The 27421-nt window shown below is 39.1% G+C and overlaps 1 protein-coding gene across 1 annotated transcript; it reads left to right on the top strand.

Annotated features, from left to right (window-relative positions):
* The first annotated feature begins 787 nt into the window (after positions 1-787).
* Positions 788-3804, top strand: DKK1 (dickkopf WNT signaling pathway inhibitor 1). Its single transcript, XM_082674315.1, has 4 exons — positions 788-1157; positions 1391-1553; positions 2720-2863; positions 2987-3804. Exons 1-4 carry the CDS (start codon positions 912-914, stop codon positions 3238-3240), a joined length of 807 nt encoding a protein of 268 aa, XP_082530441.1. The 5' UTR covers positions 788-911; the 3' UTR covers positions 3241-3804.
* Positions 3805-27421: the final 23617 nt, after the last annotated feature.

Here is a 27421-nt window from a genome sequence, read left to right as displayed (position 1 = left end):
TATCGGATGGTCATTTCCCTCTTCCCTCCACCCCTGATCTAATGTCCAAACACCAGTCTCTCGCCTCCCTCTCTAAACTTCCCATCAAAAGAGAATTAGTTCTTCCTTCTTACCCTCGTTTGATGTGCAAATGTCCTTCTCTTTGCACATTTTTCTCGTGGGGGCGGGGGGAGGGGAAGAAGGGGGGTGGAATTGAACGAACTTAAAACCGAGGATCTCACCCCAAATCTGCAAACCGTGACTCTAAAGGGTTAATCAGCAACTTGCAAGGGCCACCTGGCCCTCCCGCTGAGACGTTTTGGTAGAGACTTTGAATTACTGATCTGGTTGTATTTAATACTGAATATTATTTGTGTGTACAACAAAAAATAGTACTGGCGTAAAGAAGAAAGGAGAAAAGTGGTTTTGCAGAGAATATCACAATGCCTGACTGAAAAGTATTTGACATCCCATGCCCCTAACCCTACTGCAAGGCAAGGGCACCCGAGTTCCTCCCACTTCCCGCATTTATTAAAGTTGTCTCCTCTAATGCTCACTGATTACCATCACTCCGAAGGTGAGCTGGGCAGGGGAACGACTGCGCAAGGGAGGGGCGGGGTGAAGAGTGTCAAAGGCTCCCCTTCATGTACACAAACACACCCCCTTCCAGCCCCTCCCAACGCTTTGAAATCCCAACCCGGCTTTGTTGTCTCCCCCACCCCCCCCCCCCCGAGGGGCCGGAATGCTCACAGCCCACAGTATAAAGGCAGCCGCGGTGGCGGTGGCGGAGCAGAGCCCCGCAGTCAGGACTCTGGGATCGGTGGAGGCTCTCGGAACCCTGGCTCTGCAGCTGCGCCAGCACAGCTTCGTGGGATCCAGGCTTGCAAAGCGACATTCCTCCTTTCTCTTTGTCTCCCTTGAGTCCTTCTGAGATGACGGCTCTGGGCACAGCGGGTGCTGCCCGGGTGTTGGTTACCCTAGTAGCTGCGGCTCTTTGCGGTCACCCTCCGTTCAGAGTCAGTGCCACCTTGAACTCGGTTCTTCTCAATTCCAACGCCATCAAGAACCTGCCCCCACCGCTGGGCGGCGCTGCCGGGCACCCAGGCTTCGCAGTCAGCGCTGCTCCGGGAATTCTGTTCGAGGGCGGCAACAAGTACCAGACCATTGACAACTACCAGGTGAGAAGGGTCTTGGGGACCTGGGGACGCTGTGACCCTGAAGAGGTCTTATTGGGGGAGGAGGGCGTAGAACGTGCTGTGTGCAGTTCAAGGCGCATTTGGAAACTCTGCCTTTGGGAGCAGTGGGCAGCAGCAGCTTTTGGAGAGGTGGACAGAAAGGGACTATGATGAGTCCAGGAGTGTGGTACCTGGCTGCCCAGGTGCCTCACCCTCTCCTGCCCCCCTTCCCGCAGCCGTACCCGTGCGCCGGGGACGAGAAGTGCAGCACCGATGAGTACTGCGCGAGTTCCACCCGCGGAGCGGGTGCAGGCGCGCAAATCTGCCTCTCCTGCAGGAAGCGCCGAAAACGCTGCATGCGTCACGCTATGTGCTGCCCTGGGAATTACTGCAAAAATGGTGAGTCGGGTAGCTTCCTTTCGGACTCAAACCATCCCGCGCTTGTGAGCCTACAGTTGCGAGACAATGCTCTCAGCTTTCAGAACGCTGTGGCATCACCCGCAAATGGGAGTTCAGCGTGCGAGGTTCCCCTGAAATGTTCAGGTTAGTGTTTAACCAGGGAGCAAAGAGAAGTACAGAGATATTGGAGCTCCTTATCTCCCTTTGTGCCCCCTCGATTACTTAACACGACGTCTTACCTCAGAGTGGGCCCTTCCATAAAAATTTGTCTAGAGAGAGCCTTGATACCCTTTGAGAAAGAAGATGGGGAGGGAGGTGGAGTTATACAGAGACCAAGGAAACCAGACTGGGCGTTTAGTTGCCTTTTCCATTTTTCTTATGGTGCCTCTCACAGCTCTGCCAGACTAGCCTCTCCTTCAAGATCCCTGTTCAAACTGTTGTCAGTCAGAAGACAGAGTAATTTATCTGTGCTGGCCGTTCTTAAAGATCTTGATGCCCTCACATCCAGGCTTCTCCATCCTTCTCTGCCTCTACCTCCTGCTACCTTAAAATAAGTACTCCTCCCCCCAACCACAGATCCACAAAAGTTTAATGTCTCCAAGAGGTAGACTCAGCCAAAGAAGTCTCCAGAAATAAACTTAAGGGTGGTGATCCTCCTTAGGACCCAGTAATACTCCGGGTGAACTAACTAAATCTCTGTAATATAGAAATTATACAGTAAAGTAACTGGTGGTAAAGAGTGTAATCTTCCAGGCAGCAGGCATTGCATTTGCTTAACTTAGTCTGGCAGTACCTATATAGCACCAAGGGCAGAGAAGTTATTTTTAAAAACAATTTTTTAAGTGACTGATTTTATTTTTCTTACCCCAAGGGTGATATTAAAATGGGCAGCAATTTCACTGCCACTACCGCAGTTGGTGGGAAAGTATTTTAAGTGGCTAGATTGGGGATGTTACATGTGAGTGCACAGTGTACAGACTGATGCTTCTGTCCATCTGGGGAGTTTTGCTTTAACACTTGGAAGGAAGTTTGGCTCGTGTTTAAATTAACCTCACTGCAGTGAGGTATCTCAAATTGGTGCAGGCATAACAAGACTGCCACTGTCACAGCTATTAGCAGTAACAAATTACAGCTCAGGAGTTAATCACTATCTCCTGTTTCCTTAGGAATATGTATGCCTTCTGATCACAATCATTTCAATCGAGGAGAAATTGAGGAAACCATTATTGAAAGCTTTGGTAATGATCACAGCACCTTGGATGGGTACTCCAGAAGAACTACACTGTCTTCAAAAATGTATCATACCAAAGGTAGGTTAAAGTATCTAAAGTCTCATTCTTTTTTGTTAGCACATCAGTAGTGTCTTTCAGATCACCTTAATGGAATAACACAGGCTTAGCAGTGACCATGTACTTTTCCTATTGTCTTCCTAGGACAAGAAGGTTCTGTCTGTCTTCGATCATCAGACTGTGCTACAGGGTTGTGTTGTGCTAGACATTTCTGGTCCAAGATCTGTAAACCTGTTCTCAAAGAGGGTCAAGTGTGCACCAAGCACAGGAGAAAAGGCTCTCACGGGCTGGAGATATTCCAGCGTTGTTACTGTGGAGAAGGTCTGTCTTGCCGGATACAGAAAGATCACCATCAAACCAGTAATTCTTCTAGGCTTCACACCTGTCAGAGACACTAAGCCAGCTGTCTGAACACAGTGGACTCCATTTACATAATATATGCTATGAAAACTGTTTGTGACTTTTGTGAGCTCAATCCTTAAGGATGTACAAATTCTACGGTTACAGTTAAGCATTCCAATAATACCTTCCGAAAATCTGGAGTGTAAGAGCTTTGTTTCTTTGTGGAACTCCCCTGTCATTGATTGCAGTAAATTACTGTGTTGTAAATTTTCAGTGTGGCACTTACCTGTAAATGCAACAAAACTTTTAATTATTTTTCTAAACGTGCTGCATTGTCTATTGTTCCCCTTGTTATGTAAATGTTTGTATACATTGTTATCTTGATTCTGATAAATACTCTATATTGAAATAAATACTTTCAGCCTATTCCATATTGAATTGAAATAAATACTTTCAGCTTATACTTCTTAAATGCAAAACCCTTTCCCCTTTTAGTTCTGGAATCTAGAATGTAAGGAGCTTTTGGAATGACAAGTGATAGGTATGTAAGATTTATCATGAAAATATTAGCTTATTTTCCAAAATGTACTCTCTCAGTGCTTAGATTATATTTATCTCTAGGCTGTGATAGTGCTTGAAATAAAATTTAACTTTTAATACCATGAAATATTACAAGTATAAATAAATTTTGGCAGTGTGATCTTAGAGGGCTGTTATGTGTGTGGTGTGTGTTTGTGTGTGTGTAAATACAGTTGACAAATACATGCAGATTTTGTACCAAATTAGTCAACTTGAAGTATCTTAAATACTATTCATGCCAGGAAGACTTGGTTCCAACTACTTTGATTTTTAAATAATTATTACCTAAAAATCACAAATCCTCTCTCATTTTGTTCTTTGCTTCTCTTGCTAGATGAACTGAACATTTCAGTTTTTGCTCAACCAGAAATCTGTTCATTGGAAGAGGACAGGGGTATATTGTTTAAAAGAAAACTCATAGAAATGAAGTCTAAACTGGCTTTGTGTTTTCATTTGCCAACTTTGATACTGACAAATCTGATACTGGGGAAGGAGAGAGCAACTGTCCCAGTTTACACTTATTCTGTAATATTCAAACATCTCCATCAAAACCACAAAATGCTGGGTTTAAGGGACTCCAGAGGACAGTGACTGATAAATTGTCTAAAAAGTTTCCTTAAATAACACAGATGTCCTAGAATGTTTGTTGTTTTTGTATTCCCGTAAGTGGTTCAATTTCAAGGAGTTTTGCCAACAGGACACAAGGGTTGGTTGGTTCTTCCCTGAGAAGGGAACTGGCAGGATGTCTGCTGTTACATTCCTTTTGTTTGGAAGTTTCAGCTTCCTCACCCTGGAGAAACTGTCTTTTTCTACATGTGCTAGTTCGCTGATGTGCCAGGAAGGCCAGTTCTAAGGCCTGCCATCTCCAATAAAGCACAACAGAGGAGAGGAAACAGGAAACCCTTTTTTCGAAAAGAAGAAAGAAGGGCCTCTGTTTCAAGAGGGGAGAGGAGGAATCATTTAAAGGGCTTTGGCTATGGGATTCCTTCATTTGTGCCGGAACTGGCCGTGACCAGAGATGCTCCATCTCTGCACATGTTAGCACATCAGCCCTGGTTGTAGCCCTCCTTGCAACCCATTGCATGACGCGGATGGGAGAATGACAAACCAACCAAGAAGAGATGCCTCTTCTTCCTATCCAGCTGAAGACTTAGAAAGGGATATCAAAAAGAAATTCTGCACATTTATAAAGGTGAAAAAAGAATATAAAAAAACCCTGTAGTTACTTTATTAGCTAGTAATGGAGGCTGGAAGATGGAAGTCAGGCACAATACCAAAATCAAAAGAGGATCATTGAAGGAACCTCAAACATTTTAGATAGTGGCTGCTGACACTTGAATATTATTTCACTTTAAACAATTTATTTGAATGGAAAATACATGAACTTGGGAATGCATTCACAAAGCATTTTATCAAATGGTAGCATACTCTATACACTGCCCTGTACCTTGCACTTTTTATTTTACATCCTTGCAGATTATTCTGTGTAATACAGAGAGGTATCTCATTCCTTTTAATGATTGCCTTAAAGAGTGTAGTATGTTGGAATGGCTATACTGTAATTTAAAGAGTCATTATCGAGAGACATTTAAATTGTAGCCAGTGTTTTTGTTATAACAAATATTGTGCCATCAGTATAGATTCTGTGTGTGTGTTCATGTGCTGATACAGTTGGAGGATAAGATAATGACTCATTTTTGTAGGAAAATCCAAATTTAAAAAGCATGCTTGCTGTAGCTACTCATAAGGGGTGGCATGGGCAAAATGACAAGATGTCTGTTTATCACTGATCTAGTGATGATTAAACTCTTGCTAAATTGTGTCAAAGGAGGAAGAGGGAAGAGGTCTATCCTATCAATTTTACAGTAAATAGTTATCTGTGGCATTCAGTTAAAGGTAGACTTGTTAGGATTAATCTCCAAAATATACAAGCAGCTCAATATCAAAAAGCAAACAACCCGATCCAAAAATGGGCAAAAGACCTAAACAGACATTTCTCCAAAGAAGATATACAGATGGCCAACAAACACATGAAAGGATGCTCAACGTCACTAATCATTAGAGAAATGCAAATCAAAACCACAATGAGGTATCACCTCACACCAGTCAGAATGGCCATCATCAAAAAATCTACAAACAATAAATGCTGGAGAGGGTGTGGAGAAAAGGGAACCCTCTTGCACTGTTGGTGGGAATGTAAATTGATACAGCCACTATGGAGAACAGTATGGAGGTTCCTCAAAAAACAAAAATAGAACTACCATACGACCCAGCAATACCACTACTAGGCATATACCCTGAGAAAACCATAATTGAAAAAAGTCATGTACCACAATGTTGACTGCAGCTCTATTTACAATAGCCAGGACATGGAAGCAACCTAAGTGTCCATCATCGGATGAATGGATAAAGAAGATGTGGCACATATATACAATATACAATGGAATATTACTCAGCCATAAAAAGAAGCAAAACTGAGTTATTTGTAGTGAGGTGGATGGTCTGTCATACAGAGTGAAGTAAGTCAGAAAGAGAAAAACAAATACTGTATGCTAACATATATATATATATGGAATCTAAAAAAAAAATGTGGTTCTGAAGAACATAGGGGCAGGAAAGGAATAAAGACGCAGACACAGAGAATGGACTTGAGGACATGGGGAGGGGGAAGGGTAAGCTGTGACAAAGTGAGAGTGGCATGAACATATATGTACACTACCAAATGTAAAATAGATAGCTAGTGGGAAGCAGCTGCATAGCACAGGGAGATCAGCTCGGTGCTTTGTATCCACCTAGAGGAGTGCGATAGGGAGGGTGGGAGGGAGATGCAAGAGGGAGGAGATACGGAGATGTATGTATATGTATAGCTGATTCACTTTGTTATATAGCAGAAACTAACACACTATTGTAAAGCAATTATACTTCAATAAAGATGTTAAAAAAAAGGTAGACTTGTTCTAATTCCTTTGATTTTAAAGTAATTATTAAATAAAATTACAAACAAGTCATTTCCCCATCCCTTTTTTCTTGTTTTGTTTAACCTGAAATCTACTGATAGGAATGAAGATGGGAATATACTGTTTAAAAGAAAAATACAGACATGCAGCCTAAATATGACTGTTCATATTTCAGCAGATCAGAACACTTTATGGACTTTCCCCATGGTAAATCAAATTGCATTAACTCAATCATGGAATTAGTAACATAATTATAGTTAGAAATTGTATCAATTTCAGTATTTCTATTGCATGGCAAAATTACCACTCATTGCCACTTATGAAAATTTCAGGTAAAATCATTAAAATTTCCTTCACTTTCCTTCACTGACTGCAGCGTCTATCATGTCACTACCTTTTTTTTAAGAGTCTCGAAGAGAAATGGATGAAGCTAACATTAGGTGTGTAAAATGTGTTCCATTGAGTTCTATATTACAATTTTCATACTTTCTAAATTACTACTGAGTACAGTACCAAAATATAAAATACATTATTTGTCTCCACACTGAAGAAATAGAAAATAAAGAATCTCAATAATTTAGGTATCTGATGGCTGTACAAATGTGTGTATATATGTGGGCCTTTATGTTTGTCCTACTGTTAACTGCTTAGAAACAGTCAAATCAATAATCAGAGACTATGGACTTCCCTGGTGGCGCAGTGGTTAGGAGTCTGCCTGCCAATGCAGGGGGCACGGGTTCAAGCCTTGGTCTGGGAGGATCCCACATGCCACGGAGCAAATGGGACCATGTGCCACAACTACTGAGCCTGTGCTCTAGAGCCCGTGAGCCACAACTGCTGAGCCCACGTGCCACAACTACTGAAGTCCACACACCTAGAGCCCATGCTCCACAGCAGGAGAGGCCACCACAATGAGAAGCCCGCACACTGCAAGAAACGGTAGCCCCCGCTTGCCGCAACTAGAGAAAGCCCATGTGCAGCAACGAAGACCCAACACAACCAAAAATAAATTAAAAAAATAAAATAAACAAATTTAAAACAATAAATAATCGAGACTACAATCTGGATAATGCTAGAGAATTTTAATTCAATTAACGTGTATTGAGCCTTTGGTATTCAATAGGTACTATCCTAACATCTGAAACAACATATATAATATGCTAACTTCAAGGAACTCACCATTTAGCAAGAGATGACAAACAACTATTAGTGCTGAGGGTTGGTTTAATATAGTGGTTTGAGACATAGCACCTGGAATCAGATAGACTTGGGATGGAATCATGGCTCCCTCTGCTTCCACTAATGATGTTGGGCAAAGGATAGAACCTCATTAATAATATGGAGTGAATGCCAACTTTAGAGTGCTGATGTGAGAATAATGCATACATTATAATAACACTTAGCATCATGTATAGTTTATAGTAAGCACTCAATTTTAGGTCTTCACTATTGAAAAAACATAATTAATGATAAGATATTGTATCATATATACGAATATCTAACAACAGATTAAAAGTAATTAAATCGGTCTGTAGGTGCTCTGTTAAAGCTTCAGGGAAGCAATGGTATTTGAACTGTCTTCTTTTCAAGGCCCTTTTATTTCAAGGAAGAGAAATCATTTAAAGTAGAGAAAGTAAAAAGGGATACATGAATTGGAATGCTACCTCTTATGAAAATCAGTATGGAAACCATTCTGAAGACTGGCTTCATAGCTTGCTAATGATTTCTGCTGTACTGTAATTTTCACACACCTAAGGCTTGACAAAGTGGCATATATTCTGTCCCCAGTAAAAGTGACCTTCAGGTTCAGCTCTGCTCAGCAAACTTCTTAGCCTCTCAGCGACTATTCCAGATTCCTCAGCAAGTGTTTTGATGAGCGCAGCTTCGTTCAGGTGTGCACTTCAGGTGCACTTGGCTAGCTTGGTTACCCAGATCCTACAATACAAACACGGCTGACTATGGCCAGTCCACCTTTCATAGGAAGGAATTTTGGTAGTTCTGAGGAGTGTGTAGGAACAGGCACCACGTGTCACATCTACCACATATAGTTTTAAAGAATGAGAAGGAGCTCACAAAGAAAAGAAAGGGTATTGGAGGCAGAGGAAACAATGTGAGCCAAATTACAAAGCTAAAAAAATAAAAATACATACTGTATTTTTAAAAAAGTGCAATGATCCACTGTGGCTAGAGTGTGGGGTACCTGGGAGAAGCATGACTTTGCTGATTTTTTAAAAATCTGTTATAAAGGAAAGAAGAAAGGTAAAAACTCTTCATTTTCAGCAACAGTTACCATATTAGGTGAAAGTGGAGCTGAAGACGATATGTTTGAGACATACTTTAGTTTAGACATCTTTATTGGTAAGAAAAATCTCACCTTACTCTTCCTGACAATTTAGTTGTCCTCTCAGACAGCTTGGCTTTTAATCTTACAGGCAGGGGGACTGGACTTTATAACTATCCTAAACAGAAAGCTAGAGACAACAAAGAAGATGGAAATTCTTTATTCAGGGATCTCTGCACATTTCACTGTTTTATTACCAGTCTTGATTATCTTTTTGATCAAGTGGGACTAAGTGCTATGTCTGACAGTCATCATATTGCAGAACACGTTTAAAACAAATAAAAAAGCCAGAACTTCCACTTTTCTAAGGATGAGTCACTTTTTGGCAAAATTCAGAAACTGGCCAATGGTTTTCTTATATTAACACTTCATTCAGCAACTTTCTCCTTGTCGCTCACATCATCTCTGTCCCTTTAAGAAGCCCTATTCCTATCTCCATAGTTTTCATCCATCCCTTCTCATCTATTCCCTTACTCTTTCCATAAGACTCTCAATGGTCTTATTTGTATTTTCCATTCTGATTACCTAACATTTATTTTGCAGCTGCATCCTCCCAGACCTTTCCTTTCAGACCTTGTGTCTGAAACTGTAATCTATTCACCAAACCAGTTTTCCTTTCCTCCTAAGCACGTTTCCCAGCCTTCTTTGCAGCCACGTGACTGACCTTGGCCAAGGGGATGTTTGCCTGGAGACACTGCACTAGCTTCTCCTCCATCTGCGGATCTCTGGGGAGATAATGTCAGCCTTGCAATTCAGTGGAAGAGCCACTCTCGGCCTGCATTTCTAAACAGTAGCAGGAGCAAATTCCCCTGCCCCCATCTTCCACTTGCATGAACAAGAAATAAACTTTGTGATATGCCACTGAGATTTAGGGGGTTTTGTTTTACTTTAATACGCAGTTCTACCTTTCTCCTTCCTTCCTTTTGTTCTCCAAAACGCTATCATTCTGTCATTGGTCTGATAAACGATAAGTGCATGAAATTGTGGGGTGCAAAGGAATCCATATTGTTACCATTTATATGAGAATGTGAAAGCATGCACCGTTGTGCTTGACCAGCAGTAGGAATTCAATTAATATTTTTACTTTTTCATAACTGGGGACTGTACAAATAAAACCTCCTCCCAACTAAGCAATACAAATGGCAGGAAATGATCATGATAGCAACTTTTGAGAGCATCTTTCAGCTTCCAAAGACTAATTTAAGTGTTCCACATATATTTATTTCATTCTCACAGTACCTCTATGAGGGAAGTATGTTTATTACTCCTACTTTAAAGATGAGGAAACAGAAATTAAGAAAGCTTAAGGTGTTGACCTGAGGTCATGAAGCTACTAAGTTACAGTCAGAATTTGAAATCAGAACGTCTGCTCCAAACTTTAGGCTCTTAACCACTACCAACAGGGCTGGGTATTCAACCATCTGAAGTTTCTGTATCCCTTAATTTATTTAATAGTATATTTAAAATAGGCTAAAGATTTATCTGGTGACTTGGAACATGCAGTACCTCAAGTTTCTGAATTGAAAAACTTTTTTGAAATTCTATTTAAAGATATATTTGAATGTAATAACCTATATGGTCTTTCTTGTGTGTTTAAATGAAAGAAAAAAGGAGTCAAAGGTTAAACTAATAAAACTGTAAAACTGCTTTAAAGTTAAAAATTATAATCTTTCTTGATTAGAGAAATAGTTTAATGAATTACCAGAAAAGTTTAGTCACTGTTAGATTTTTATGCTATTTCTCCCATCTAAGAGAATGCTTTCTACACAGTAATATAACTACATTATGGTAAAATCCTTGCATTTAAGTCCAGTTTCAAATTACCTACACACAATGTGTGCTATTTCACAAATGTTCTTGCATTCTGTTTACAGTTGCTTTTCCTTTAAGTCCATCCTTCAAATTATACCTTGTGTGGTGACAGCAAATGATAACCATAAATGTAGTTATTTATTAACAGATGAGGGCTGAGTGGTTTCAACTTCCAGAAGAAGAAAAAATCTGGTATAATTATATCATGGATTCATCCTAAAGAGCTAAAAATAGCTGACACGTGTGCGCACGCGCGCTCACACACAAATACCTAAGTTCAGTGTTTCTTAAGTGATTGCTTTTCTTAGAGCACAAAATTGATGAACTCACAGCTTTGAGGCAGAACTTGGAGTCGGGGTTGAGTTTTTGCATAGCTTTATGTCTTAGGATAGTGCCTGACACAAGTACGAGAGTAATAGGTGGTTGTTCTTCTACAACTGTGCATTGACTCCAATGTGGAAGAGTTTTCAGTGTGTCCTTGTATGAAAACTATTTCAGCCCACTTGTTAATTCAGGATGCTATAATTACATCATGATGGTGCTGTGTCTTGTGCCATCAGGAAGGGATTTTCCAAGCCAGTTTAGATTCAATTAGAAGCCAAGGTATTGAATTTTAGCCCTATATATGCTCCTGATTACATTTCAAAAGGGATGATCATTTTATAGCTTTCTTAGGTAAGTGGTTTCTAAACTCAGCTCACCATCTGAAACACCTGAGATATTTTTAAAACTACAGATAACTGGGCCCCTTACAAGAGCTACTGAATCAAAATCTCTTGGGATTACATCTATGCATTTTTTAAAGCTCTTCCTTTGATTGATATTGTACATCTAATTTTGGAACCCACTGCTACATGTCCTTTAATCAAAATTACTTTGAACAGAATAACCAAGTGGAAAGAAAGGAGCTATTGGTTGAGCACTCATACACCAGTACTTGAACTTGGGTATTATATCATTTCATGTGATTCATTCAGCAACCCTAGCAGCTGTATATACATGTTCACTATATCAACAAGGCAATGAGACAAGGAGATGCTGAGAGGTAAACTGATGTCCTTAACGTCGCACAGCTAGGAAGTGGCAGAGTGATGACTGAGAGCTCGATGCTTATGGTCCCAAAGACCACTTTTTGTCAATGGTAATAAAAATGCTAATTTTGGGGGGTTTTTTTTTTTAGGTGTTAGAGTTAACTTTGTACGTTTGCAGACACTCCTTTGAGAAAACTCATTTTTACTGAATTTCAAACTTGGATGACAGAAACAAACACGCAAAAATGAAAACCCTTCACTGGAGTCACCCCCACTTTCTTGTAATACCAATTTTGTCTCATGAAGTCCCAGCTTCCTTCTCAGGGAAGCCTTCCTTGACCCACCATTTATTACAGGCCAAGTCAGATGTTTCATGCTCTCTCATAAGTTCTTTTGCATAGCTCTTATGACAATGCTAATAAGCTGTTTTTATATTTATTTATTAAAGTGGATTTCTTCCTCATTAAACTGTAGACTTCATGAGTACAAGGATCCTGCTCATCTTTCTACCCACAGCACCCAGTTCAGGGCTTACCCCATAGTACTTATTCATTAAGGCCTTGTTGAATGAATCAACAAACTCCTGTGCTCTTTCCCCTTAATGGATGTCTATTATTTGTAATGTACATAAATATACCAAAAGGTTCAGTAACTACATCATTTTTTTCTATAATAGGACTACTTAAGAGCATTAAATAAGAGTTTAATTACCTAATTACAAAGAATGAGGTAATTAATACTTAATTTTATTTGAGTTAACTTTATTAACTCATAATTAACTAATAATTAAATCAAATTTAGACAAAAATTACTTTTTGATTTACATTATTTGTCATTGTTTTGGGACTTATATTACAGAAATATAATCTGATCAAAACCAGGAATTAATCACAAAGCATTAAAATACACATTAATAATTTCTTCTGTTGTAAAGCAGTCTCATGTATTTTGCTTGTATAATGATTAGATGGTTTTGAGAAGAACCTGATGAATGGCTTGACTTTTTCTGGCTTTCGTAAAAAGAAATTTTACTTTCTGTTGTAATTCACATTCATTGAGATAAAGTAACTGCAGAGATCCCTCTGGCCTCACTTGTTCCTGTAATCTGACCACAAAACAGATATTTTCATTATTAAAGAATCTATCTTTCAAGTAAGATAGAATGATAGATTCAACACCTGGATTGAAACTCAGACAATAGACCCAAATAAATTAAAACAAATTCTGTGGGTGCCATTAATCCGTGGTTTCCAATTATTTCCTTCACATTGGGATCACCTGGAAAGCTTTAAAAATTACAAATGCCTGTAACACTTCCCCCAGAGATTGTGATTGACTGGTCTGAGGTGTGACATCAGTTTTGGAATTTTGACAGGTGATTCTAATGGGGACAAGTTTGGGAACCATTATTATTAGTTTCTGCCTCTTCAGACAAAGTAGCAGAAGTATTGATGTTTCCACCCTAATATTGAAATAGATTTGTAGAATGCCATGTTAACTCTGAAACTGGAATTTAGAGCTGAATTTTAGACCTAAGCTTGCCTGCAAAGGACTGCAGCTAGGAGTGAGAATACTTTGGGCATTTCTTAACTTGGGAATCTTTCATATCCTATGTGTCAAGACCTGAGACTGGGACCAATTCCAAAAGAAGTTTTGAAAGTAAGTTTACCACCAAATGGGAAAGTTGAAAAGGAGTAAGAATAATATATGGATTTTTTTAATCCCGCCCTTCCCTACTCTTCAAAACACAGCTGAATTGAGCAGCTTGAATTATAACTCTGTATTAGTTGAAAAGTGGGGATTAAAATGAGTTTAACATGACACGATTTATTAGCTGAAGAGATCCATCATAGTAAGCTCTACTGAAGTACCAGTTAAATGATCTTGTAACAGAGAAATTTATGGTCTTAGAGGGAACACACACATTAACAGTTATTAATATCGCTGTGTGCTGACTTCACAAAATATTCTTTCCAAAGCATAGAAGGCAGTTCAAAAATCAGTTGTTTCTAAACCAGAGATTAAAAAGACAATTTAAAAAAATCAGTGAAACTTAAGAGCTGTTTTTTTGAAAAGAAAGTTGGCAAACCTTTAGCTAGACTCACCAAAAAAAGGACTCAAAAATCTGAAATGAAAGAGGAGATATTACAACTGATACCACTGAAATACAAAGGATCACAAGAGATTAATAAGGGAAAATATGCTCAACATCACTAATCATCAGGTAAATGCAAATCAAAACCACAATGAGCTGTCACTTCACAGCTGTCAGAATGGCTACATCAAAAAAGAAAACAAAGACCAAGTGTTGGCCAGGAGAAAAGGGAAATCTTACGCACCGTCAGTGTGAATATAAACTGGTGCAGACACTATAGAAAAGAGTATGGAGGGTCCTCAAAAAAACTTAAAACAACTATCACACGACCTAGCAATTCCATTTCTGGGGAGTTATCTGAAGAAACTGAAAACGCAAACTCAGACATATGCACCCCCATGTTCATTGCAACTTTATTTACAATAGCCAAGCTATAAAAGCAACTTAAGTATCTATCAACTGATGAATGGATAAACAAAACGTGGTGTACATACACACACAGAATATTATTCAGCCATAAAAAAGAATGAAATTTTGCCATTTGTGACAACATGCATGAACCTTGAGGGCATTATGCTATGTGAAATATGTCAGAGAAAGTAATACCCTGTGAACTCACTTATATGTGGAATCTAAAAAGTAAAGCAAGAAAACTCAAGGATACAGGGAACAGATCGGTGGTCGCCAGAGGCAGGAGTTGGGCAGGGGGAGGGCACGACAAATAAAGGGTTAAAAAGAACAAACTTTGAGCTATAAAATAAATAAGTCATAGGGACGTAACATACAGGATGGTGACTACACATAATAATACTGTATAGTGTATTTGAAAGCTGCTAAGAGTAGATCTTAAAAGGGCTCATCAAAAGAAAAAAATTTGTAACTGTGATGATGGATGTTGACTTATTGTAATAATTTTGCAATATATACAAATATCGAATCATTATGTCATACACCTGAAATTAATGTTAACTTTCAATTGAAAGAAAATGGGAAAGGAGCAGGTGGCGGGGAAAGGGAAGACTTGTCAGCTTAACTTCAGGCTTCAGAATTTATAACTATAGTGGTCACTGATTGATCCTATTAAAACGTTTGTTTCTTGGGTGATGACAGGCCACTTTTTTCAACTAGATTCATCTGGATTAACCAAAAATTGCACGAACTGCTTAAGAGATTTGAACACAGATAATAAGACTGAATACATGCTATCACTCGATGTTTCTTAAACCAAAAGAGCTTCAGTCTATAGTCGTCCCTTAATAGCAAAGACACCAAATTTAGTTTTTAAAAAAAATTTTAATGAGCTATAAAACCAGACCGCAGTCATTTTCAGCAAAATTTTAAAACAGGGAGTCCAAACCCACCTGAACCTCACTTTAGGCAAGAAGCCCAAGACAAAAACAAAGGCTCCTTAAACTACACAAGGCGTTCTTGAGGCTAGAGTTTTTATACTGACTCAAAAGACCCACAGGAAGGTCTCTATCCCTGAGAAATTCTGTTATACGACACCTAGGCCTGGGATGAAGCGGAGCAAAGAGACAGGTTGACGCTTTCAGTCACAGTCAATCGTACGCAAAGGCAGAAGCTAAGGTGTGAGTCCACTCAATGTCTAATGCCACTACTGGTTATCACAAATAACTAGCTTCCAAAAACTAGGTTACTCATATTACTGAAGTAAGTTCATAATAGCGAAAATAAAGCGCCTTCCCCCACTTTCCACCCCTCCAGACCAAACCCCAGCCAGCCGCTAAAGAGCTGAGTCCACCTCCCCTGAGCACAAACAGAGAAGACGAGGCCCACTGATGTTTAAAGACTTACCAAAGGTCCTGCGGCCGTACATCTAGGGGGTCAGAGGCTGGTTCCGGGGACTCCGGATCGGAGCACCAGAAGGGCAGGAGGAGAAAGAAGAGGAGCGAAACGGCGACTAGAAAGCTGGTGTGGAGAGGAAGAGGAAAAGGCACGAGGATAAGCCGGATTGGCTGGGCCAGACCTCGCCTCCCTCCCCTTCCCAAGTCACAGGTCTTTTCATTGGTGGAATTTTCCCCCAGGCCATTTAAATTTGTCTTGATCACACCTCAAGCCAAATCAGGTTGTGGCCATTAACAGAGTGGAAAGTGAGAACTGAAAGAATTATGTAAACCATTCTCTTGACCTTTGCTGAGGCTGGGGTTGTCCTCCGCTGCTTCTGGAAAAGCTAGGGGTTGCTCCCTCTTTTGACAAAAAGAAGCTCCTTCACTGGGGTCCAGGGGTGAGCACACATTTCTAGGCTGCTTCTGGTCCCCCGCCCCCTGAGACCTCTCACCTCTTCCTTCACACACACGCACACACAAAAAAACAAAACCAGAATAAACAAAGCCTGTGGTTTCTGTGCCTAAACGGACATTTAAAAACCGTTAAACTTATGAATAGCTTGTGGTCTTAAAAATGGCTGAAATTTGTGTTCCAGCAGCACGTATTTAAACATCTACTGTGGCCATAAGGCCTTTTATGTTTCTTTCTTTCTTTCTTTCTTTCTTGAAATGGATGAGCAGACACATATTCCATCGCCCTGAAAGCTTTGTTCAGTGGCTGCCAGGTGACACGGGCCTATTGTAGAGGCAGGGAGAATATGCAGAAAGTTGTTTAAGTACCAAAAACAGAAAAAGAGTAAACCACTTGCTTAAGCTGATCTCTAGTATCTTCTAATTCTTTGGACTCTAGTCTCTAAATAATTGAACTTTGATCTCATTTGAGGTGGGGAAAATACACACAGGTGGCCTAACTTCTAATTATTTCATTTCCAATGAAAGGCACAGGTGTCAAAGTCTTAACGACTGTGGTCCTTCATTTAGGGCTCTAAATCTTGTTTTTTTCTTTTAAGCAAAACACCAACTGCCCTGTTAATCCAACATGGAGTCTGTGGCTCCTTTTACCTTGCACTCTTACTTCTACTACTTCCTCTGGCTTCTCGGATTTGCTGTGGGCACTGCTGCTCTGAAAGTCTTTAATATTCTCAAGGACGCTGGTTCTCAGCTTTAGCGGCTTTTCAGGTCACGTGGGCCGCTCTAAAAACTACTGAGGCCCATGTCCCACCAAAGGAGTTTCTGATATAATTGGTATGGAGTGAAGCTCAGCCACTGGGAGTTTTTAAATCTCCCCAGGTGATTCCATTTGCTGCAAAATTCCAGAATGACTATTCCAGGATCTTTCTCCGGAGCTGACCTCGAATCAGCCATCTTTGACCTCTCATTCATGAATATTTGGTGATGAAATGTACAATGCAACTACATAGTAGGAGGGCATTGTCAACTTAGTAAACCTGTTGAGTGTGTTTTATCAGTTACTGCATTTACTTTTAGTGTAGACTGGACTTGGTCCCGGCACAATGGAAATGGATGTGTATTACCATAGAGTGCAGAAGATGCCAGAACATTATCTGACAACTGCTTATTCAGTTATGCAAACAAATTAAAAGAAATGAAATAAGCATATCTAGAGAGAGCTATACCTATTTCTGACTCTAAATCTAAATAATATTAGAAAGTGAAAACCACGAGCGATTGTATATGAGAATACAAGTTTGTCTCTCTCCTGAGAATGAGCTATGACTTAAAATCAGATCTTTAATTTGGAATAATGATGCACCACATTAATCCAGATTTTACCAACTAAGACTTTGTAATTCTGAAATGGCCTAGATACTTCTTTCTGCATTCAGAGTGACTTGTTTTCTTTTTTCTTTCTTTCTTTTTTTTTTTTTTAATCTGTGAATTTCTTAAAGCAAGAAGAATTCAGACTAAAAGCATTGTTTTCAAATGGTTTTAATAAAATGAGAATTCTGGGCTGAGCTATTCTTTTAGAGTACTTATTGGATAAACACTATTATAGCAATAGAAAACAAATTGAAAGAAAGAAAATTTAACAGGCAGCCATGATATCCCAACAAAGCACAGTACTTTCATAGTTGTTATCCTTGTATCTATAAGCAAGCAATTTAACAACAATTCCTCTAGGCAAAAATTTTCTTTCTGATAATGATACATTTTTATATAGATCTGATCTTCCATGGATTTAATTTTTTATTGACATGCTTCATTTTATCTATTAAACTTATACCTTAGTTTATAAGGGATACTACTCTTGGAAAAATCAAGAGTAAGGCACATTTTTTAAAACAATGCCCCATAGCAAACCTCTCCCACTTCCTAAAAATTAGTGAGACTTTGCCATATTTAAAAATCTGCTTATTTTTGAACTTTGTTGCTTATTTTCTTCTACCTCCTTTTAATTCATGAATATATTTTATTGTAAAAAAAATTTAAAGGATATAGGTTGAAAGCCTTCCTTCAGGGTTTCCTTCCCCTTCCCCAAACCCTTCCACTTGCCTAGTTGTAAATATTGTGTTTCAGATATATCCTTCTTGAATAAATGGGACAGTTCTATATTAATTGGCTTCAAATTCTTTGTTATCCACTAAATATGTCTTGGAGAGTTTTCAGAATGAAATATATGGATGCTTGCCACATTCTTCTATAAAGATTTTATACTCTTCTATGGAACACACGTTCCTGGGTTATTAATCATTTCCTTCCTGATTGATGATATGCTCCCAATTTTGCATTCTTCCAAACAATGAAATGCTGAACATTCGTATACATTCCTTTCTGCATATATACAAGTCTTCCTTAAACAAATCTTTCACTTAACAGTTGATGGATATTGCTAATTGCCTTTGAATATTCTCTGCCATATTACATTCCTACTATCAATGTTTGTGAGGGAATTCCTTGCATCTTTAATAGTGGTTGATGACACCAATCTTTAATTTTTAACAAGCAAATGGGTGAAAATAGTTCACATTGTTTTAGGTTGCTTTTCACAGTTTATTAATGAAATTGAGTTTATTTAGAGTATTTATTGTCCATTCATATTTCTTTTCTATCTTTATTGCAGAATTGAACTCTCTAATCTCTTTCATGGCTATTGGTCTCCACACCAGCATTCTAATTAAGACCAATCTCCTTGGCAGAATTTCTAAATTATTACCAGGAACCAATGCATCGTGGTTTAGTAAAGCATCAAACTGTCTGATGATGTTTACCTTGATCTCACAATCCTGTGAATATAAGTGTTCCTTCTAGGAACTAGGAACTAGGCTGCCTGCATCAGAAATATTCAGGTGCTGGGGCTTCCCTGGTGGCACAGTGGTTAAGGATTCACCTGCCAGTACAGGGGACACAGGTTCAAGACCTGGTCTGGGAAGATCTCACATGCCACGGAGCAACAAAGTCTGTGCACTACAACTACTGAGCCTGCACCCTAGAGCCTGCGAGCCATAACTACGGAAGCCCACATGCTTACAGCCCATGCTCCGCAACAAGAGAAGCCAGCGCAATGAGCTTGTGCACCACAAGGAAGAGTAGCCCCCGCTCGCCACAACTAGAGAAAGCCCGTGCACAGCAACAAAGACCCAATGCAGCCAAAAAGAAATAAATTAAATAAATAAATAAATAAATATACATATATGAAATACTCAGCTTCTTATGTGAAATGTAAACTCCACAGTCCTTGAGTGACTCATGACAACTGGGGAGGAAGACATGAAATCTGCATTTCAAATAAATCTCACAGAAAATTCTGAAGAACAGTAAATTCATAAGGAATTAACTAGACATGTTTTGGACTTTTATTCATTTTTTTAAAAAGTAAAGTGGGGAATATGTTGGATTAAAGAGGACATAAATTCTTAAATTTCCATGGAAAAAATGACACAGATATTAAATTTAATGACACTCATAAGAGCTCTCCAAGTGGAAAAAACATTAGCAACTTAAAAATTTACATTTACTTAAAAATTATAATAGCTTGTTTCCTGCAAGAGCTGATCATGTAATTTCTATTTGTTCCTATAATTAATAGAAACATTCTAATCTCAAAGACAATCTTTCTGTTTTAAAAAACAGTTGTCTGTGTGGCATGCTAATTGCTAGCAGGATTTGCATCTATGGGAAAGAGGTCCTGGGAATGAAGGAAGGAGCATTGAGATCTGGATCCAAGCCTGTGATGGGATGACATGCTCTGTCTCAGACAGACACGAAAGGAGGGCTGCGGGACATCTGCCAAGCAGAGATGTCACTAAGGAACAAGAGCCAAAGGGAGAGGACAGGGGAGAGATGGTGAAGCAGGGGAAACCAAGAAACCCTCATTTAAAAAAAAAAGGGGGGGGGGCTTCCCTGGTGGTGCAGTGGTTGGGAGTCCGCCTGCCGATGCAGAGGACACGGGTTCGTGCCTCGGTCCGGGAAGATCCCACATGCCGCGGAGCGGCTGGGCCCGTGAGCCATGGCCGCTGAGCCTGCGTGTCCAGAGCCTGTGCTCCGCAATGGGAGAGGCCACAACAGTGAGAGGCCCACACACCGCAAAAGAAAAAAGAAAAAAAGAAAGCTGGGATGGGGCGAAAGAAGTAGTAAGGAACACATTAAGAACACATCGAATGTATTTCTTTAAATTAATGGTAAATGGTTAATTTCCAGGTAAATAATTATAATTTTAAGCCCTTCATTGTGATTGATTTGTGTGATTATGACTAACATTTTGGTAAATTGTGATGTTCGTTTGCATTTCTGTTTCATTTCTTTGCTGACAATTTTGTACAAACCATTGCCAGCTGTATTTTTCTTATACAGATATTTTCACTTGATTATTCTAGAGATTAAAATTTTAAAAGTGGGAGCAAGCTTTTGAAACAAGAATGGCTTCTGATCAGTGATTTACTGTCATTGTTATCATAATCTTAATCTTCTTCATTTCTTAGCCCTTTTACTTTAAAATGGATTTTCCTATGACCCAGATGTAAGATGATAAATACCTGAATATATTAGATAGAAAATACAAGTTAACTGATTGTATTAATAAAGTGTCAAGTCACCAACTTTAAGGCATTATATGAACTGTAAGGAGGTTTTAATTGCTATAATCAGTATTTTAAAAAATAACTGACATTGATATCTTATAAACAATATGCTGATTCGTGTATCCATCTCATCTTTAAGCCTTTCTTATCTCCCTTCCACAGTAGGAAGCAATAGCTCCTTCATATGATATAGAATGTTAGAAGCGGGTTCTAGAATTTTGCCATGAAAACTAAAGGAGAAAAAAAAAGAGTTTATAATATCTCCTGCTTGTTTGAGGAAAACTGCAATGAAACAGTCATATTTTTCAGTGAAGGAGTCTTCTGGGTCAGGCTACACATATGCATATAAACTCAAGCAAGTTCACTGATTCTAATTTCATGCATTTATCACTTCACAGGTAAAAGGATATCTCCAAAACAGGTATTGATTCTGTTGTCATATTTTGAATTTCAATGATGTAAGTATGTTCAGTGATAACTTGGAGCTTCTAATTATAGGCTCCAATCTTGATTGTTATTTGGCCTTAGTTACTAAGTTTATAAAATAAATACTGCTAAATTGCCTTCAAATGCTTCTGAGTTAAAAGCATTTTAATGGATGCTGCATATTCCTGGATTTAAAGTCTAAACCTGAACTAGCTATTCTAAAAATTGTTAATTCCCGCTGTAATTTTTACTTTATAAAATCTCATACTAATTCCTATATCGCTGTGAAAGATAATTCTTTTGAACTAAAACCAAAGAGAGTGTTTATGGATAACATTTTGCTATATAATAAAGAAAAGATGATATGAAGTATAACTATAATGAATTCTTTTCGGACTACCCTATTTTGCTAAATTAAAGAATAAAGATCAGGGGGCTTCCCTGGTGGCGCAGTGGTTGAGAGTCCGCCTGCTGATGCAGGGCACACGGGTTCGTGCCTCGGTCCAGGAAGATCCCACATGCCACGGAGTGGCTGGGCCCATGAGCCATGGCTGCTGAGCCTGCACGTCTGGACCCTGTGCTCCACAGCAGGAGAGGCCACAACAATGAGAGGCCAGCGTACCAAAAAAAAAAAAAAAAAAAAAAAAAGAATAAAAATCAGAACTTAGAGGAACATGCTAAGGTGATAAATTTCTTGGAGAGTCCTATGTGGTTTAGCAGAAAGAGCATGGGCTTTGGTGTTACAGAGACCTAGGTTCAAATTTTGGCTCTATTTATGGTACATTCTCCTTTTAGCAGCTATAAAAAAGGAGGAAAAGAATCTTGCGTGATTATTGTTCAGAATACATAGGAATGTAATAATATATATGAAAACATGATCCTTGCTAATGGCTAATGTTTATTTAAAGACTACTACATGACAAGTACTATACTAAGGGTTTTTGATGGATTAGCTCTTCCAAACTAATCTTCAGCGTAACTATGATCATTATTATGCTCTTTTTAGGTAACTTTCCCAAGATCAGACAGCTAGTCAGTGGGAAACAGAAGTTCAGTCGGTAATCTAAGCTCTGGACCTTGACCAGCCTTTCTCATCTGATAGAGTCAAGTGGATGAGCATTTCAAGGCTCTAGACGAGAATCTGAATCCAGATTTATCACAGACTAGCTTTGGGCCTGAGGCAAGTTACTGAAACTCTCTACACTTAATTTTCCTCCTCCTCATAGCCCATAAGAATGTTGCCAAGTTTAGGTAGCCTGGACACTAACTCTGCTTGTGAAGTACCTATTAGAGTTTTAGAGCAAAGTAAGAACTCGATAAATGTTAGCTAGATATGTGATTTTTCAAAATGTTAATCTAAAAAGAAATATTAATCCCCTTCCTTGTAGTTCTGTGAGTTGTTTTTTGTTTTCTCTGGAATCAACTTTAAAATGTTACTAATGCTCCAAGCTGACTAATGCTTACAAATTTCCTCTGTTTAAAAACATTCACCTTGGGCTTCCCTGGTGGTGCAGTGGTTGAGAGTCCGCCTGGCGATGCAGGGGACGCGGGTTCGTGCCCCGGTCCGGGAGGATCCCACATGCCGCCGAGCGGCTGGGCCCGTGAGCCATGGCCGCTGAGCCTGCGCGTCTGGAGCCTGTGCTCCGCGGCGGGAGAGGCCATAACGGTGAGAGAGAGGCCCACGTACCGCAAAAAACAAACAAACAAACAAAAAAGCATTCACCTTGACTCTCTGTACTTTCCCTCCAAGTTTTGTTTGTTTTGTTTTTGTTTTTTTTTTTTTTGGAAAGGTTGAAAGAATAGTACAATGAAAATCCTTCACCTAGATTAGTAACTGTAAACATTTCATTTTTCACTTTCCCATGTATATATTGCTGAAGCATTTTTAAATAAATTGCAGAAACTGTGCCATTTCTGCTCCCCCCACATGAATACTTAAGCAGTTATTTCTCAGAATGAGAATATGCTTCTACATAATCAAAATAGCATTATCAAACCAATAATAAAGTTAACCTAGGTAAATAATATTTCCTAATATGCAGTGTTTGAATATAGTCAAATTTCTCCAGTCACCCCTGGAATGCCCTTTATCACATTTACTTTTAATTCTAGATCTAATAAAAAAAAATCACACATTTCACTTGGTTGTTACTGTCTCTCTAGTCTCTTTGATGGAGAAGTTGCCCCACCTTTGTTTTTTCCTTGACACTTTAACGAAAATTTAAGAAGAGACCAGGCCAGTTGCCACACGTACCACAATTTGTATTAACGTGATCATTTTCTTGTGATGATCTCTGATTAAATTTTTTGGCAAGTTTACTACATAGGTGATGTGACTTCCATTTGTATCACATCAGGAGGCCCACAAGATCAGTTTTTTCCATTCCTCATGATGTGAAGTTTGATTATTTTGTTAAGGTGGTATCCACTAGATCTTTCCATTGTAAAGTCACCCTTTTTCCTTTATGATCAATATATAAGTAGCCTGAGGGCTAATTGTTTGAGGCCATGTGAACATTCTATTCCCAACTTCTCAGGCAATAGGTTTTATGTCCATTGATGATCTTTACCAGAGGTATTAGAATGAATTCATGTTTTAAAAAAATATCTATTTTTTCCTAGCTCTCTCTATTGAAAGCATCTAGAAGCCAGGACACTCCAGTAGTAACAAGCACAGCTAGTGTACAGATCTTGATTTCTAAACATCATTTATCTCTTAGGGGAAAAAAAAAAAACAACTGGTGAAGGGAGGAAAATTTTTTAAGAAATTTCTGATTCCAAGTCTGGGATCGGCAAAAGACAAAGTACACCCCAAATACTTTGCTGTGCCAAAAACCCAGGAGGTGCTCCAAGACTAGTGGGGACATGTCAGGAAGACACCACAGCCAGACTGAAAGGGCTCTCCCTGGCCAGATTTGAGCACCAAAACAAAATTACCATATTATTCAATAATGGCACAATGTGTAGGAAAATATATAATAAAAAAGGGGAAGTGAATTTAGAGTAACAGGGAACTTGGTTAGCCACCATCTTTTTGAAATTTGACCTGATGACTTAATAGTGGCCTGTAGGTCAGAGATTACAGAGCAGTTTCTGGTCTGTCTTATTTTTACCTTTGCTGTGAAGGAAAAAAAAGAAGGTAGTTTCATTGTTAACATTTGGCCTTAACACTTCCAAACTGATTTACTGAGCAAAAATGTGTTTCAAATTCTAAAGCAAGGCAGCTGAAAATCTCTTTTATACTTGGAACTAATCTTCTGGGTTGATAGTGGAAACGTTAAGGATACTAGATATTGAAATATATTACAAGTTGGGAGAAAAGGTAACATATATTCAAAGTAATAGGAAAAAAGCAAAGCCAATCTACTTCAAAGAAGATGCCAGCTCGAAACGGAATTCGATTCAGAGAGGTTTTATTGAACAGAATTTAATGAAGGGGCTAGTCACAGAGATGTGGGCAGAGTTGAGGAATCCCTGAGAAATTCTGAGAAATATCCCTCAGTAGGAATGAATGGCAAGAAACTATTGTGACTCCTTGGCTTGAAGGAAAGTTAGAGCAGAGAGAACCAGAACCATGGGGTAGGGGGTGCCCAGCAGAAGCAGAGATAAGGGAGGGAGGAAAGGGAAGAAATATCCACAGAGAAATATCAAGTTTGGGAAACTAATTTAAGGTGAGTGTATGTGTGAGAGAGAAAAGAATGGTAAATAAGAAAAGGTCCTGCTTGCAAAGAATTTGCTATCTAGTGGGAGGTGAAGAGCTGATATACAGGAACAATCCAACGTGATAAATGCTAGAATGCAGGGGTATGAACAGTATGGTCCAGGTGGTTTTTTATACTGCCCAAGGAAAAGGGAATAGACAAATACAAGGTGGCCATAAAGTCCACAAGCATAGATTATTTTATCAGATATTTGAATACATCATCAATAAATCATGTATTATATATCCACCTGAGTTTCCAGGCTGGATAGCTACCCTGTGGATTCCAACAAGTATAACCAGAACTTATCTTGGGACAATGTAAGAGATGGTAATGAATGCTGTTAAAAATACTGTGGTATGTCAGGCCACTAAAATTGATTGGTTGTCTAAAATCTGGATTGTCTACACCTATGTAGGTGGTATTTGGGGTTTCCATTACAATCTTAACGTCTACATAATGCAGATATTTCCATTTCTTAGAATTAATGCAGGAAATAATAATATAACTTCCCCTAGGCTTCATTCTGTAGGTACATATAGGTCATAAATTCAGCTTACTTTACCTTTAATTTCTCTCGTAAGTAATTTTGGCAGCCAAGGATTATATTTTCATGTCTGCTCCCGAATGAAGTAACTACCAAGTGATCCCTACCTAGGCTATGGTGCTGTATTTTTTTTGATACCTCAGTTCCCTTAGGGCCCAGAAGCCTTTGCTGAATGTGACTTCCCCTCCTCTGAGTAATTTTGCATCTGCTGAACAAGCCAGGCTGCCTCCTCTAGTACCCGCTGTAGTCTTCCACTGAGCACTTCAGTCCCTCAAATCAATTACTACCACGGTTGCTGAGAAGTTCCCAAGGGGCTCAGCTGTGGAGTGCAGTTTGGGAGAACACATTGTCACACTATGGTTGGAGGTAGCAGCAAACTAACGTTTCTAACGCCCCAATGTTTTACAGAGATTTGAGTAAACCAGCTTTTCCTGCAAAGCCCTCATCTATATAGACCCACTTGCATTGGTCCAGAGAGGGGTTGGGTCATGATCTAAAATCATCAGTGTAAAACCTGTAGCTTCTTTTAAGAGCTCTCCTGTCATTGATGCAGTATCACCGGAAAGCCTAATTTCATGAAGAATATCATTTGTTTTCATCATAAATTGAGAGCAGAACCTCTATTAGCTTGAACAATAAACCCGTAGTTAGGAAATAGCTTTTCGCCCAAACGTGTGAAACATGGAAAAACCACTATTAAGTTATTATGAAAGAAGGCAGATGTTATTAGTAATGTCTACCAGATTAAAAAATAGTTGAAAAGCTTAGTAGATACCTTTTAGCATGAGCCCAGTTCACAGAGCCTGCTCCTTTCTCAGGGAACTGCCTCTGATCTATGGGGTGAAACCCCTCCTACCTGGCATTGCAATGGGATTAGGGATAGGCATCTGATCCAAGCCTGGCCAATTGGATTCCAGTTCCAAAAATTTAGAATTAGGCCCCAGCAGGAGCAAATTAACCTCTGCATTTCACTGGGACTACATAATATTATCAGCTGGGGTTATTTAATTCTGTAATAGAGGGGGAGTGGAAGAAGGGAGAGGGAAGGGGGGAGACAGAAGAGGGAAGAGGGAAGAGGGGAGAAAAAAGAGAGTCCTTGCAATTTTCCAAATTTTAGTTTTAGCCTGTATTCGAGAATTGAGTTCTGAGAGACACTCCTAAAACCCTATGATAAAAATCCACCTTATCTTATTTTAATTTAATTTTTTTTGCCTATAATGAAAGTCCCGATGAATACCAAGAATTAGACAAAATATCTATTTTGTGACTCTATTTTGGAATCACAAAAATTTAAATCCTGAATAGCACCACTCAATCTCCCTTCCCATTATTTGCAGATATTTAATAAGGAATATTAGGGGAAAAGTATATATAATAATCTTATATATTGTTAGCTATTATAAATTACTTTCCTAATATTTCCCCTCACTCCCAAAAAATAGTGCTGTAAGGGAGGGGGAATCACATCCACTCTGAAAGATCTGGGATGGTCTCAGAGATATGGCATTCTTTCAAGGGTTTTGGATAAACTGAGATGGCGGCTAGGAAAAGGCATCTGGACACAGGCAACCAAAAAATATGAGGCAGAAAAAAAGGTGTTGGTCCTATTGAGGGAACACCAAAGTGGTTGCTTTTGACTGGATTTTCAGGGCTGAGTACAAGAGTGCTCCAAATAGAAATCTGGTTATTATGTTAGATCCATAATGATGCTGATAGTGACTAAGAACACGAATCAATACAGGTTTCTTATGAACAAGGTACTCTAGAACAGTACTTGAATTACTAAATAGACATTTTCACATTGAATTCTCACAGAACTGTCCTATAAAGAAGGTACTGTTATTAGCTCCATTTTACAGTTG

Source organism: Grampus griseus (assembly GCF_964374135.1).
Source record: "Grampus griseus genome assembly, chromosome: 16".
NCBI lineage: Eukaryota > Metazoa > Chordata > Mammalia > Artiodactyla > Delphinidae > Grampus > Grampus griseus.
Note: the sequence above shows the minus strand (reverse complement) of the source record. Positions and strands in the feature narration are given on the sequence as shown.

Coding starts and splice junctions, on each gene's coding strand:
- DKK1 (XM_082674315.1), top strand. CDS start 912: ATGACGGCTCTGGGCACAGCGGGTGCTGCCCGGGTGTTGGTTACCCTA. Junction 1,158..1,390: donor AGACCATTGACAACTACCAG/GTGAGAAGGGTC, acceptor CCCTTCCCGCAG/CCGTACCCGTGCGCCGGGGA. Junction 2,864..2,986: donor AAAAATGTATCATACCAAAG/GTAGGTTAAAGT, acceptor TTGTCTTCCTAG/GACAAGAAGGTTCTGTCTGT.